Source organism: Hyaena hyaena, unplaced genomic scaffold (assembly GCF_003009895.1).
Source record: "Hyaena hyaena isolate Hyena2069 unplaced genomic scaffold, ASM300989v1 scaffold_149, whole genome shotgun sequence".
In the NCBI taxonomy this organism is placed as follows: Eukaryota; Metazoa; Chordata; class Mammalia; order Carnivora; family Hyaenidae; genus Hyaena; species Hyaena hyaena.
In genome coordinates, this window is record NW_024080781.1 from 472,626 (window position 1) to 489,093 (window position 16,468).

The 16,468-nt window shown below is 37.7% G+C and overlaps 1 protein-coding gene across 2 annotated transcripts in view; it reads left to right on the top strand.

The window, feature by feature from the left end:
- RAPGEF5 (Rap guanine nucleotide exchange factor 5) overlaps positions 1-16,468 on the top strand; it is a 223,580-nt gene that overhangs the window by 167,784 nt on the left and 39,328 nt on the right. For both annotated transcript variants that reach the window (XM_039238850.1, XM_039238851.1), the window contains 3 exons: positions 8,470-8,548; positions 13,456-13,600; positions 14,765-14,862. In XM_039238850.1, the coding sequence (XP_039094781.1) occupies positions 8,470-8,548; positions 13,456-13,600; positions 14,765-14,862 (322 nt within the window). The remainder of the gene's footprint in view (positions 1-8,469; positions 8,549-13,455; positions 13,601-14,764; positions 14,863-16,468) is intronic.

The window sequence follows — 16,468 nt, forward strand, 5'->3', positions numbered from 1 at the left end:
AGCGCTTTCTCTCTCTCCCCCCATCTCTCTGTCTCTCTGTTTCTCTTTCTCTCTCTCATATCTCCAGAGTTTCTTTTAAGCAGAAACAAGAAAATAAAATTTTATTCATCTGATTTGAGTGGCAGTGATTCCCTGTGACGAGGATGGAAAAATTAACATTCAGAATGGTGATATATTTCACATTTGGGAAGAAAGCTGATAATAGAGATTCTTCTTGGTGCTTGGGAGATAAAAATATCGTACCTTGTCCTAAGTTGATTCTAGTATTAGAGTTATTGCTTGAAATAACCATGCTCCAGACTTCTAATTTAAGATGTAATGTTTAAATTAGTGTTTTCTTTGTTTCTTGAAATTTTGGAATGTTTAGTTGACAAGCACTTAGGAGCACAGTTTGTATCTTTAAGAATGCATTGTGTGATGCTGATCATACGAGATGGAGCACCTCCGAGAGTCGATTATGTTAGACTGAGTGCATCTTGCAACTAGATACTAATTTTTGTTGGTAGATGCTGGCAGATTGATATTGAAAGCTCCGTACCCATGATACTTCCACGTTCTAATCTATACTGTTAAATAAAATGATACTTGGATTGATCATGAAGACATTTTTCCTCCCGGCTTATTCGTGAGAGCAACTGCTGTTACTAATCAATGAGCTATAACAACTGCAAGAAGGGTCTTTGGGGAAAAACAGTGTGATAGATGGTATGAAGGTTAATTCTCAGACTATCACTAGTTCCTTTTAGTCTAAAGGGCTAGAAGTGTATGCCCCTCCCGTTTTCCAAGTAGCACCTCTCCAAAGCTGTCAGACAGGGACCATTCACACACCAAATCTAGTGGCCTTTGAATGCTCAGGCTGATGAAATTCCTCCAGCAAGTTTTGACACTCACAATGTACTCTCTCCCACTCTCCTTTCTTGTTGGCTTCTATGACATTTGTGTCTCCCTGTTCTCCTGTTGGTGGCTTTCTTCTCTTTCTCCTTCTGAATTCATCTTTCTCTTAACATTGCCCAAATGTGAACATCCACCCCAGCTCACCTCAAACCCCTGCTTACAACTCCCTAGGACTGTATTGGAAACTTGATGTTGTCCCAGCCACCCTCTTTTCTATGGTAGCTCCCATAATCATCCACACCTCTTTAACAAGCTCTAGTGTTTGATATTTTTGCCCAGTCTCTTCACTTTGAAGTAGCCTTAGGGGCACCTGGGTGGCTCAGTCAGTTGAGCATCCGACTTCGGCTCAGGTCATGATCTCACTGTTGGTGGGTTTGAGCCCCGTGTCAGGCTCTGTGCTGACAGCTAGCTTGGAGCCTGGAGCCTGCTTCAGATTCTATGTCTCCCTCTCTCTCTAACCCTCCCCTGCTCATGCTGTCTCTCTCTCTCTCAGAAATAAGTTTAAAAAAATAAAAAATTAAAAAAAAATAAATGAAGTAGCCTTAGGGGGTACCTGGGTGGTTCAGTTGGTTGAGTGTTCGACTTCAGCTCAGGTCACCATCTCATGGTTCATGAGTTCGAGCCCCACAGTGGGCTCACAGATGTCAGTGCAGAGCTGGCTTCAAATCATCTGTCCTCCTCTCTTTCTCTGCCCCTCTCCAACTCATGCATGGGCTCTTTCTCAAAAATAAATAAGCGTTTTAAAGTAGCCTTAGAGTACTCAAGCTCAGTGTGTTTGAAAGTAAACTTCCCTCTCCATATTCTACCTTTATCCAGCCTGACTGTCCTGATAGAGCAAGTGTAATCTGTATCTCTTATCACTTCTCCTCTTGAAAATTTCCATTCACTTCCCCTTTCCTATAAAAGAAGCGCCAGGCTTCTTATCCTAAGGCTTAAACACCTTATTCTAAGGTTCCAGGAATTGGCTCCAACCTACTTTCCAGCTTTCCTTTTCAGTTATGCCGTGTGATCTCTTCCATTGCTGTTTCACAACTGCACCCTAGACCAATTCTTATAAACCTGCCTATCCACAGACAGCTAATATGAATAAGTGAAGCCAGCGAGGGCAGAACTGTCATAAACTGGTACACCCAGCAGGAAAAAGGCAACTCACCTCTAAACCATGGTTGCTGTAGGACATGTGTTGCCAGATCTTCTGATTTTTAAATACTGTCATATAACAAAAACTCATCTGTAAGAACTAGACAAGGCCCACCAAAGACTGAAAGTTTGTGACTCAGCTACAGACACACCCACAATCACTTCCATGCTCACGTTTATTTCACTGTTTTCTCTACCAATTCTTCTTAACATGTGCAGAGGTCGTCCCACACGGCACCTGTTTGGTAAAACCTTCCCCGGGATGTTGGAGTCTCCTTCATCCCTACAACATTTATGATTGGTGTTGCCCAGCTGAAATGTTACCTTATTTAAATTTATTTCATAAAGGGATACATGTGTCAACTCCCTAACTCATTAGGAGCGTGAAGCCGTGGGTCACTCTTGTGTTTTCCTGTCTCTTACCCCCTAGTCCCTTCTTAACAAATGCCTTATGTGTAGTCAGTTCTCGATACTCGGTTTTTCTTAGTTGATGGGTGGTGTTTGGAGAACTGGGACAGGATCTAAATATTATTTTATGAGAGTAAAGAACAGGACTTGCTGAGTGCCTGATGTATGCAGGTTCTCTTCCAGATGCTTTAGACACACTATTTTGTTTCATCCTGGCTGCGGTTCTGCTAGGTGTGATGTGATAGCCAGCTCACAGCTGCCTTAACTAAGGCCCTCAGAGGTTAAGTACTATGCCTAAGGCCATACAGGTAGAAATGCAGCGCTCCGATTCCATTTGTATTTTTCACACTGTTTTCTAAGCTCCCAGCGGGCTTAGCAGACATATGCATGCATAGGACACAAATGCGTTATAACTGTAATTGTGCCTAGACGCTGAGAGCAGCTGAGGGCCGGGCTAGCAGGAGCTCATGGGGCCTGTCACCACCCTTACCCCCACGGTGACCTGCAAACATGGCCCTTGGTGTGGATAAGGTAGCAGGCACTGTGTTTATTAGTCCATGCTCCTTCTAATGACATTTTTAAAAGGCAGCGTGGGCAATGTAATATAGTTAAGAACATAATTCCTGCTGTATTCAAATCATTCTTTCCTTAGGATTCCAAAACCAAATTTTACAAGGTGAAACAGATTTCATTATTTGAAGAGTGCTACCCAAGCTCTGTCTGGAGGAAGCTCCTGTCATTAAAGAGGTGACTTTTGAGACAGGATTCGATGTAGAAATAGCATTAAATGAATAAGCATTTCTTGCGTAATCAATATTGAAAACTAAAATTAGATCTCAAGATTTGGTGGTTTTAGAATCTAAGGAATACTCTGATGGAATTGTAAAAATATACAGGAATTGAGTGAATTTAAAAGCTGTGGTAAACAGCTGCATTTGAGGTCATTAATACCACTTTCAGAAATGTAAAATTAACTGAGAAAGAAGCATACTTTTAACAACGTAGCACTTTAACCTATGAGTCAAACATGAACATTAATTTTTTTTTTAATTTGTGCTTAATCAAATTACATGGTACATTTTGGCACTGCCTCTCAAAAAATAATGACAAGTTGTAACATTCCAGGGCTAGAAACGAGACCTTTTATGTACAAAGTTTTCCTTGGCTTTTTGCAATAAAGATTAAGTAGAACATATTTCAAAGTGCCTTAAATTCCATTGCATCTGAAGTAGAAATACAGGTGAAACAAAATTGCTGATAGTACCTTAGGGAATATGGGTTAGTATAGAAATGTTGAATATTCACATTACCGTATTTAGATTAAATAGCTACTATAGCCAGTTATCTGTCAAAATTCTTAGCATTTGCTTTCTTGGCAATTCACTTATTATCTACCCCCATCCCCAGAAAAAAAGCATTAAGCTTAGACCTTTTTGAAACATTTAGATCAGTTCCTCTCATCTGACTACATTTATATAACAGAACCCTATAAAAAGGATCTGTACCAAACCAATTACTAGTCCACCTGACATAACTCTTAGGGTGCTCCAGAAACATTTATGTTTTACAGAAATGAAAATTTTGAGTGCTTGATGCACTTAAAATGACAATGAGAAAATATTTTAATTTCTGCATAAAAGAAAAGTACATTCATGGGGTACCGGGTGGCTGTCTCTTAAGCATCCAACTTCAGCTCACATCATAATCTCAGAGTTTATGAGTTCGAGCCCCGCGCCCGGCTCTGTGCTGACAGCTCTGAGTCAGGAGCCTGCTTTGGATTCTGGGTCTCCCTCTCTCTTTGCCCCTCCCCCACTCACACTCTGTCTGTCTCTCTCAAAAATAAACATTAAAAAAGATTTTTAAAAGAAAATATAAGTAAAATCAAAGAGAGATGGACAATTCTTGTCTTATATCTTAAAATGAAAACAGTAACAGATGATAGAGAAAAGTCCTGTATTAACATCATTATGGTAAGTAATAGACATGAATTTTAGAGCCATTTCTTTTTTTTTTAATGTTTGTTTGTTTGTTTTTCTGAGAGAGAGAGAGAGAGAGAATGTGAGCAGGGGATGGTCAGAGAGAGAGAGAGAGAGAGAGAGAGAGAGATACAGAATCTGAAGCAGGCTCCAGGCTCTGAGCTAGCTGTCAGCACAGAGCCTGACACAGGGCTCGAACCCACGAACCGCGAGATCATGACCCGAGCTGAAGTCATATGCTTAACCAACTGAGCCACCCAGGCGCCCCATTTTAGAGCCATTTCTCTCAAAGCTTTAGATTTTGACTACAAATTGCTATATTTTATTTCAAGTGAACTTGGTGCTTAACTGTAATAGTACTTGCTTTCCAGTTTTGCCTGTTATCAGCATGTTTCTTTTATACTTCAAGAGTCCTTCCTATGTTTAAAAAGGCCACAACATAAACATTCTTTTATTTGGGGGGAGGGAAGAAGAGGGGAGGATTCTGAAAAGAAAGTCTGAATATTTTTGTCAGTGATGAGTTAAGAATTTGGGATTTAATTTAGTGATTGACTTAATGAATAGAATTTCAGAGGAAAGCTTTTTGTATATTAATACCTAGGTATTCACAGAGTTGAAAAGCAAAATGAATATATCTTTTTATTCAGAATGTTACTGTATTTGGCAAGTATGAAATTGTTTAAATGAGAGATACTTTTATACACAAAGGTGCTTTTCTGCCTGTCTTAAATTACTATTAATTAAGCATTATTTAATACAATAGATAATTATAGTGTTTTAATGTCGATGCCAGTGGATTTGCTAGTCTTTCTAAATGGCTATTGTTGGCTAATAGTCTTCAGGGGATCATTTATATAGCCATTGTGGTTCTAAAAATATCTCTAAATACCATGGGACAGCCTTTTTTGATACATGGCTGTTATAAAATGCATTTTTATTTGAAGTGTGTCATTTTGATTATATCATTCACTTTTTTATGTGCAGCAAAAAATACCAATGCTGAAAAAGAAGGGAAAGAGCTTTATATATAGAAAAATTTTATAACAATATGTTAAATAGGGAAAGATATGAATCGAAGGTATTGAGAATCTGTTCTATTCATTAGGCTTTTTAGCTATTCATTAGGATTTTAACCAGAGATGTTTTTATATAGCCTCATTGTTTTTATTTTAATTAATATTTCTATGGCAAAGAGATAATTAGGTAAATGCTATTGAATATTAAATATGGTAGTAGCTTAGGAGAAAGCATTTCTGGGTCAAAGTCCTTAACAAAATATTGTCATGTGTGAGCTGATTAGTTGAATTGAATGCTAAACAGTTTTGCCACCATACAACCAGACTCTTACAGTCACTCAGTTCATTATCTAAGGCTGTGCCAGGATGGAATGATTGGCTATGTCAAAGTTCAATGGCATTCATTTTAATTTCAGTTGCTAATGGAGTAAATTTTGATTAGAGACTAGTTCCAGCCTCCTTAAATTATCTAAGAACATCCCAAAGAGGCTGAATCTGTATTTTGAATGCTGAATGTGTGAGGTTCTCAGGGCTTCACCCAGTGCTTTCTGTTTATTGTTGGCTCTGATCTATAAGGGCCCACAGAGAACTCTAAAATAGATTCTAGGCTACTCTGGGATTCTTGATGCCTGTATCTAACATTGTATGCAAAAAGACTCCATTTTTAATTAGACCAGAGACACTGAGGATTTTCATCAACCACATTTAGTACAGAGCAGTGTTAGAGTTGGTGAACATCCCTGTTCATTAGTACCCCAGAGTGATAGCTCCCAACTTGTATTTGATAACATCCTAAGGGTTCAGACGTTATGCTATTGTTTGATATTTCTTGAAACTGTTTTATTTGTTAAGTTTATTTATTTATTTTTAAGAGAGAGAGCATGAGCAGGGGAGAGGCCGAGAAAGAGGGAGACAATCCCAAGCAGGCTCCATAGTGTCAGCATAAAGCCAGACGCGGGACTCGAACTCACAAACCATGAGATCACAACCCAAGCTAGAAATCGAGAGTCAGATGCTTAACTGATAAAGCTACCCAATGCCCCTATTGGAACTATTTCAAAAACTGTGATGAGGGATGCAGAGTTTCAAAAGTACATTTCAAGTGTTCTATGAGGATAGCCAAGTGATGAGCTTACGCTGCCCAGTTAACTACTTGTGGGGCAGGTTTCAGGGTAGACCTTCTCCCGCCTCTTTTGTGCATGTGTAGATTTGAAACTGCATGGACTCTCTTCTGTGAATTTGGGAATTATATTGGGGGTCAGAGTTTGCCGGTCGCTTTGGTAAACAAGCACGCTAGTGGAGAGCTCCTAGCTCTTCTGTGCAAGCAGGCTGTGCATGTGCGCTCACACTAAATCGTCCAACCAGCCACATTGCCACAGTTACCTTCAGCATGGAGCAGTAAAGCTCTGTCTATCCTGGGCTCTTCTTTCCCCTTACATACTTACAGTGTATAGATCGTACTCTAGGCTTAGCAAGGCACAGACACATCTGTTTGAGAACTTACTTTTACAAGAAATAGTAAGTTGGAACAGTGACTGTTAACATACTACGGTGTGATACAACATTGTAAGTGTAGGCTTATTTTACAGTAGAGGCGCCATTTGTCAAACTCATTTTTTAATAAAGAATACTGTTAGTATAAATAAATAAGTATCTTTGATAAAAACCTTTCTTAATACATTTCCTTAGCATTTCTGGTTCATTTCACTTAAGGGCATTTTGCAATTAGAAAGCAAGCTGCTTTTTTTTTTTTTTTTAACATTACCATTTGCAACCACTTATTTGTGTAAATCAGGATTATCTTGATCTGCCACCAAACAAAACAGAATTAATGAAGCAGGGGCAGCTAATAGAGGACTGCAGATGTCATTCACTACCTCTTTATAGCAGAGTTTTGTGTTCATAAACTTAATTCTGTTGTTTCACATTGACCGACTTTTATAGTAAATGTGATTGGTTATTTATAAAAATTCTGGAATTTTTCCAGTCTTCAACATAGAGATATAGGGCTCTCTGGGTAGTTCTTTCTACTTATATACTTCGTGTGTATCATTTAGAGAGCTTAAATGCTATTGGGTATACAAGCTCATTATTCTCACAACTTAATACTGTTTCAAATATCTAGAAATTTGGTGGCCAGAATGTAAAGGACATGAAAATGAAATCATATAGTAAAATGAAATTTAACAAGGGTGGATAACGACTATTATGGCCAGATCCCTACTTTGCATTCTACATGTAATTTTTTCTATCAACTTGGAAGTGAGAGTGGGTGGTCAGAGTTTGCCTGTTTAGCCATTCCATATGACATATGAGCTGCACTTTTCTAAGAACATTCAAGAACAAGAGGCAATAAAAATCAAAGTTATTTTTGTTGGTTGAGGAGGTAGGAAGGGGATTGGGAAGGAGCATATTGGGATACATTATACCTGCTCCCCATTTTTAACGAGACTCACTCTCTCTCTCTCCATATCAGTAACAACATCACCTGCCACTTTTCCAACTTCTTACAGATGTTTTTTGAAAGAGAAAGGTAGATGGCCTTGGAACCTGATCTTTGTCCTCTAAGTTTTATTATCCATTGTTCTTGCCCCAGACTTAGGTAAATGTCTTTAGAAAGCCTTGATTTATTAGAACATGCAGGCTTCATTTCCTGTAGGATTAGAGTATATACCTCAGAAATATTATAAAATTTATTTTTCAAAAAACATTATTATGTATTGGTTTTCTGTAATGTCTTTACCCATGAAAGTAAATGATTTTTTAGGAAGTAAAAAAAAAATGACCAAAGTATGTTTAGAGAGGCTTTCAACACAGAATAATCTCATTGCTTGAGATATTCTGTGTAAGGAGTTTTAAAAGTCTTAACTTGAATAAATAATGTATTTTGTGGCTAAAATTCTCCTATCCTAACCCCTCCCACGCCCACCACCGTTTATCATATTTCTGCCACACACTGTTTTAGAGGCTGGATAAGCAGTTGCCCCTCTTATCACTGGTTTGCTTACCTTGGGTTTGTTTTTCTTTCTTTGCAGAGACCCTCCTTGATGACTTCCTTCTCACGTACACTGTCTTCATGACAACTGATGACTTGTGCCAGGCGCTTTTGAGGCAATATCCTTCATTAACTTCAGGATGCTGCTTCGGCTTCCTTTCAGACAGATGTCTCGCATTAGGAATTAACTGCCTTTCTTAATTTACTCAGCCTCTCTGTAGCGTGTGGGTATGTTAAATATTAATGTAATGATATCCAAGGCAAAAGATGAAATGAGACAGAACAGACAGCGGGAACTAGAAGGCGGAGCTGCTGTTTTCACCTTCTAGATCGTGGGTAGATTGAACTGTTTTCTTCAAACATAGATCTCAAGACTTTAGGGATCTGGAGGTAAGTTTAGCATATTGGGTACACCCCAGAGTCAAGAGGTTGAGTGGATTGGCAATAAGTGACTTGTAGGACAATCAAGCAGTTAGTGCCAGAGGACTTGTGCAAGAAAACATACACACATGATACTGTGTTTCTCCACAAGTGTCCGGGGTCAGACCAGCCATCCCCCATGTGGGAGGTCTAAACTACACCCTGGAATCAACTGCCGTCTCTCAGAGCTTTGTGAAGACGTGTGCTGTTAGAATGATGGATGGGATTAGAAGGTCAGTGACCAGTTAAGGAAGCTTTATGATTTGATACATTGACTAGAAGGGATGCAACAGAGGAAAGGCCAAAAAGCCAAGCCAAGTAAATTTACTCAGAGTCTCCATACAGGCCTCTTGACTCACAATGTTCAAGGAAGGTGCTTCAGAAGCATTTATGAAGCCTGATAACTGTCAGATCTTTACTAAACTGAACTGAAGATTCCGCCTGAGCCCATGTGAATGTTTTGGAAAGACAGATTTTTTCTTTTCTTTTCTTTTCTTTTCTTTTCTTTTCTTTTCTTTTCTTTTCTTTTCTTTTCTATATCTGGGTTTTATTGAGCCTTCAATGGTAATGGTCTTGGTACTCTTCTTTTCCTGTTAAATAATTGTTCTATTTCTCCCCTACTTTACAGCCTTTTTCTACTTAAAAGAATACTTTAAAACTCCATAAAGAGCATAATTGAAATAAAATCTCTCTTAAATATAAACTAGAGATGGTGACTAGTTTTAAGCACTTTGTTATCATAAGGGCATGCAAAGCTACAGATTTTGTGAAACTTTTTAGAACTAGTTCATAAAACTGATCTTGAAAAATTAGCAGCTTTGAATTTGGAAAAATTCAAAACCAGATTTTTTCCACAGCTCCCAAGTGGGTATTACTAAGAAATTCTGCAGTAATTGCAGAATTACACTTTAGAAGTATTTTAAGGGCACCTGGGTGGCTCAGTCAGTTGAGCATCAGACTTCAGCTCGGGGCATGATCTCACAGTTCATGAGTTGGGTGGAGCCCCACATCAGGCTCACGACTGTTAGCGCAGAGCCAGCTTCAGATTCTCTGTCCTCCTCTCTCTGTCACTCCCCTGCTTGCCCTCTTTCAAAAATAAACAATCATTAAAAAGAGTATTAAAAGTGTTTTAGGAAAATATCTATGAGCTAATTTCTTCTACATTTTAATGCTAATATTTTCCCAGAAGTATTAGCATCTGTTAAACTACATAGCTTATTTTATAGCAAATAAATGCCTTCAAATCATTGTGTTTTAAACATGCTGTCAATATTATTTGTGATTATTATTGAGTAATTTAATGCATCATAGAATTTCCCTGAAGAATCTTTAAAATTTTACTTAGACATAAGCATGTTTTGAGTCTTTGACTAAGGCATTTTTTGAGCTAGAAAGAGAGAGACCATGTGCCAGGGAGGGGCAGAAGGAGAGGGAGAGAGAATCTTAAGTAGGCTCCATGGTCAGCAAGGAGCCCAATTCAGGGAACGATCTCATGACCATGAGATCATGACCTGAGCCCAAATCAAGAGTTGGACGCTTAGCCACCTGAGCTACCCAGAGATCTCTAAGATATTATATATGAAAATTTAGTTCAGATTCTTAGCAGCCTTGTTACTAATTATCAAAACTTATGAAATCCATAACATTTTAAGTCAGGAGTCTTCCTACATGACTTTTTCAATATACCTGCAGACTTTGCTTTTTGTGAAATAATATGAATTACAAACAAAAATATGGCATCCATATATAATTTGAGAGATTTTTATGTATACTTTAGTGAAGATATCTTATATATCCTACTACCATCACCTTCCAAGAGTGGTCTGAATTATGTTTTCTTGTTTGTCCCCCATTGTTTTTTGACCATTATTTATAGATTAGAGCCACTAAAGCTGTGTTTGGATATCTTAGATGGGTACTTTTACATTGATAGAATTTTATACTTTTCAGCTTTTATCATCATCAAGAGCTTTATGTGAGCTCACAGGCTTAGTCTGGCTAACGTTCAATACATTACACTGAAGGTAAATCTTATGCAGTGCCTTCCCACTATTCCCCTCCTTCAGCTACATTTATAAATCAATATAATCTAGCATGGGAAAAATGTGTAAGAGTTATATACCCTGATATAGAAAACAGAAGAGTCCAAATGTTAAATTTAATCAAGTAAACATTTTTAAAAACACAGCTTGGGGGAAAAAATACATCTTATGGGCATGTGGGTGGCTCAGTTGGGTAAGGGTCTGACTTGAGCTTAGGTCACGATCTCATGGTTTGTGAGTTTGAGTCCTATATCGGGCTCTCTGCTGTCCATGTAGAGCCTGCTTCAGGTCCTCTGTCCCCTCTCTCTCAGCTCCTCCCCTGCTTGTTCTCTGTGAAAAGTCAACATTAAAAAAATCTATCTTATCTCTATGTATATACATAGAGATAGAGATATATCTTGCAGAAAGAACAAGATTAAGCAAATAAGTGGTAGTAACTGTGAATAGAGAAGAGTAGCTGAAGTTTCAGTCCCTGAACTTGCTTGGTTCTCCAAGTCCATAATTGTAGAGCATATATGCAGTGGTACTAAAAAGCTCATGTCTTGACTACACATGCTGACCTAAAAGAAAGAATCTGTTAGTACTTCCTAATTTTCTAGATTTTCTTTATATTAGTCAGGCCATGATAGTCACAGGAAAAGAAAAACATGACCTCTGTACAAGTGAAAATAATGTAGGATATATATCTTTATATTTTGCCTTTTAAGAGAAAAATTGGGAAAAAATAGATGCTTTAACAGGTTCTTTGTGTGTTTGCCTGAGTATATTTCATAGATAGAAATTTTTAAAAAATCAAATGGTCTTGATGTGTTTTTGCAGATTGGGGAGACAATGACTGAAATATGTTTTAAAATATTTACAAAGGCTGAAATAGATATTTCTATTTTGCAATTATGTATCAGCATTAATGAGTATAGATTCCTGTCCAGCAACCCCAAAGCCTGTTTGTCCTTGGAATCATAGCATTTCCTCTTCATACTTGACTTCCATTGTGTTTAAGATAGTCAGAAATGATCACCTGGAGAACAAAACCACTAGATTGGTTTGGAAAATGCCAAGCTTATGTCTCATTCCTGCAGCTTCAACATGTTGCTTTTGAGGTTGTTCTTTTTATACAGTTTTAACATCATAGTTAACACACGGTCACTGTATACAAATTAGAAAATGTTTATGAGTATAATAAAAATTAATTAAGGTACTCTGATATCTCATTACCTTAAGAAACCACTGTTAACTTTCAATATATATTATAACAGGTAATGAAATTTTCCTTTTTTTTCTTTTATTTTTTTTTTAATGTTTATTTTTGAGAGAGAGACACAGAAAGTGTGAGTGGGGGAGGGGCAGAGAGAGAGGGAGACAGAATCTGAAACAGGCTCCAGGCTCTGAACTGTCAGCACAGAGTCCAACATGGGTCTCGAACTTACAAACTGTGAGATTATGACCTGAGCTGAAGTCTGACACTTAACCAACTGAACTACCCAGGCACCCCTGAAGTTTTTCATATAAAGAAGCATAGTTAGTAGAAGTGGATTATCCCAGTATATTTTCTTACTTGATTTCCTAGTCAACAATACATTGTGTGTTTTTTGTTTTTATTTTTTTTTAATTTAGTTTGAGAGAGACACAGAGCAAGAGGGGGAGGGGCAGAGAGACAGAGAGAGAGAGAGAGAGAATCCTAAGCAGGCTCTACACTTGTCAGTGCAGAGCCTGATTCAGGGCTTGAACTCACAAACTGTGAGGTCATGTGAGATCACGACCTGAGCCGAAACTGAATTGGATGCTTAACCGACTGAGCACCTAAGCACCCCAACAATACATTGTGAATATCCACTGTCAGTAAGTGCACTGCTAGACCATCAGTTGTATGGCTGTAAATAGCCTATTAATGCATATGTGATCATTTAGTTAACTATCCACAGTGGTTTGAAGCATTTAGTTTATTCCTATTTTACTTCTTTTTATTCCAGTGAAAATGAAAATCAGCATTCCTTTTTAATTATGCCTGCACATTTATCCAGTCCTTTTTTTCCAAGCAAATTTCTGGGGGTGGGCATTTAAATCCTATCACAAATTATGCACCATTACTGTGTGCTCATTTGGGACTACTTGAGAAATAACTGGTTTTATAAATTGGAAGTTTCTAAAGATCAAAGGATACCTGGCCTAGTTCTTCTCCAACTTTTATGGAAAGTGTCTACCTATGTAGTGACGCCAGGTCTCTTGGAGCCGCCCTTGAAATTTGTTGGCCTCTTAGAGTCTCTTCAGGGTAGCATTGACCCGTGCTGCCCTATGGACTATATCAGCAGCTGTCAATGCAAATCATCTAATTAACCTTCATGACCTGCCACCAAGCACATGGAAATCATTTCCTGGGTTTTCTTATTTTTCCTCTTTCCAGTGCATACCTTTTGCTCTTCCTACACATAAGCTTTACTTCCAGCGTCCTTAGATACTTGCAGATTCTTTGCAAAATGCTTTCATATTTTAAGAAAACAAGAATAAATAGTTCTCTTCATATTTTTACTTCCAACAATACAATGTTCTTTCTTAACCGTTTGCACCTATTCCGCTAAGAAGTATCAAGGGAAAGAAGAAAACTCAGATGTGCCCTGTCGGAAACGTAAGGTCTTACATCTTGTGTCCCAGTGGATTGCTCTCTACAAAGACTGGTTACATGAAGACGAACATTCAAAAATGTTCTTAAAGGTAAAATGGTAACTTCCAGATATTCTTTGATGCCAAATGACTGATTTTATTTTCAGTTATGCATTTCAAAAAATCTCATTTGTAGATTATAGTCATATTCAACTTTTATGTAATGTTCAAGCTGTGACTTAAAATATTAATGTTTTGATTTTTGAGGCCTGATATTTTGTACATAGAAATTTTTTTAATTGTGAAGACTTCTTTATGAAAAACTGGAAAGGCAAGTTTTACATTCACTAATTTAAAGTTATTTTCTATAATTCATAAGAATTTTGATTGTAGATGAAATAATTAAGGTAGGTAAAATAAAACATACTTGAAAACTTGACTCTATTAATCTGTTGAGATTTACTCTAAGTCTGAACTAACCAGTCCCACATATACAACATTTGGATAAAAAATTATTTATCATTTAAAGCTGTATTGACAATACATGCATTATGAAAGTTTTTCAGACTGTGATGTATTTTGATAATTTTATGCGCTAATAATTTGCAAAGTGGTTACTAACCTAGATTTACCTTTGGAATTAGATAAACATACGTATTTTTCGAATTGGTCGTAGGCTTCAATATCTTTTCCACACAGATGATCTCTGGAGACAATATGTAGACTGTTGGATTCCTTTGGCCACCAAAACCATATTAGGTCTACAGGCTAACCCAGAGAAGGAGCAGAATGGAATTCTAGCAGGGAGCAGGTCTATTTCAGACAAGTGTTCAAACTGATTTTGCCTTTCATGAAGGAAATCACTTTGATTTCAAAATTCAGATGTCATTTAGACATCCAGTTAAAAATTAGTTTAACCAACCCTTTTCCTAAACTAATGTTCTTTTCAAAACAACTAGGTAATAGAAGTCCCTCCCAAGTGATGATGTGAATATTATTTTTTTAAATATAGAATAGGCATGAACTCTTGAGTAGCCTTCCAGAGACCTGTAAGTTTCTAGCATTGACTACTTAAGCCCCTGAAAGCTGTGAAAGAGCCACACAGTTGAGTGAGAGGCTGGGAGGTAAAGCCCCATGTAGGATCTCACTGGCATCTGGTTTAACCCCCTACATCACCCTGCTTTCCACCTGTCCCCTCAGCAGGGTAACCATGGTCTCAGGGTTAATCCTTACAGAATAGGAATTTCAGCTGCCACTTTTCTTTCCTCCCCCCAGACCATATACAGGAATGTACTGGATGATGTGTATGAATATCCAGTACTTGAAAAAGAATTGAAAGAATTTCAAAAGATACTTGGAATGCACCGTCGTCAGTGAGTATTTAATTTTCTGTATTGCAGTTAATAAAAAAAAGCAGCAAGTGTGATTGAATTTGGATGTCTTATGAATTTTTTTTAACCTTTATTTTTGAGAGAGAGACAGAAAACGAGCAGGGGAGGGACAGAGAGAGAGGGAGACACAGAATCCGAAGCAGGCTCTACACTCTGAGCTGTCAGCACAGAGCCCGGTGCAGGGCTCGAACCCTCAAACCATGAGATCATGACCTGAGCCGAAGTCAGATCCTTAACCAATTGAGCCACCCAGGCACCCCTGGATGTCTTAGGAAAGTTCATCTTGAACATTCTGAATCAGGATTCCTTCTTGATTCCTTAGCTTTTCTGTAGTAAAGTGTGTATTTAGTTTTTATATCAAAATGAACACAAAATCAAGGTTGTTGACTATTTGTTTAATCCTGTTTGATATGGTAGAAACCAATAGTGCCATAACAACTATATTGCTTATAAAAGCAATTATTTTATAAGTTGTTACTTAATTTTAAAAGTATAAACATTTAACTTGATGTTTTGGGGGCTCACAGCTATGTCTAATGGAATAGGGAAAAAAAAAGTTTTATAGATAGGTTCCAGCAAGTCATGAAGCATTTTTTAAAGCTCCATTTTATGGGTTCCCTGAGGTTTCTTAATCAATTTAGAAAGATTTAAAAAAAAAAAAGACATTTACTGAATGACTTTTGGCATGTGTAAATATCCCTGAGATATCTATCATTAGTCTTTCAAATTGTCAATACCTGACTTACCACTTACTCTGCTTATTAATTTTAGTAAATGAAAGCATCAAGCCATTATTCAGTTTTCAGATATAGCTGCAAAGTTAATCTGAAGGGGAAAACTGTTCTCTGATTTACAGTGTAGTTTCTACTTAGTAAACATGAAATACATGTGTGTCAAGTTGTGAGAGACTTCTATTAAGATTTCAGCAGTCACAAAGGCACTTCTCAGAGAAAATGTTAATTCAGGCCTTTCAGATGACTAATTTGAGGTTTAAAGCCTCACCTAATTTTAGTAAAGAGAGATCCTATTACAAATTAAATGTCTATATAAATTAATTTTAGAGCACAAACAAATCACATGTAAGCTTTTGCACTCAATCATGAAAATCACACACTTAGAAATTCAGAAATGACGGGGTACCTGGGTGGCTTAGTAGGTTAAGCGTCCGACTTTTGCTTAGGTCATGATCTCGCAGTTCGTGGGTTCGAGCCCCACGTCGGGCTCTGTGCTGACTGCCAGTTCAGAGCCTGGAGCCTCTTTCAGTCTTTGACTCCCTCTCTCTCTGACCCTCCCCTGCTCACGCTGTCTGTCTCTCTCTCTCCTAGAAATAAATAAAACAAACAAACAAAAAAAATCAGAAATGAGATACAGTTTAGGACAGTGTTAGAAACACACGTTATAAATTTGGGTGGTCTTCCATTGTCACAGTCTACACCACAAGAAGCCCCCATCACCTAAGAGGGTTATGAAATTGTGAACAAATATATGAAACAAAAGAAAAAGAGAGAGAACCCTTACATCAGAATAATCCCCCACGTGGAAGTTGTTCTTTGCTGTAAGATGGGCCTTATTACCCTTGAGAAACTTT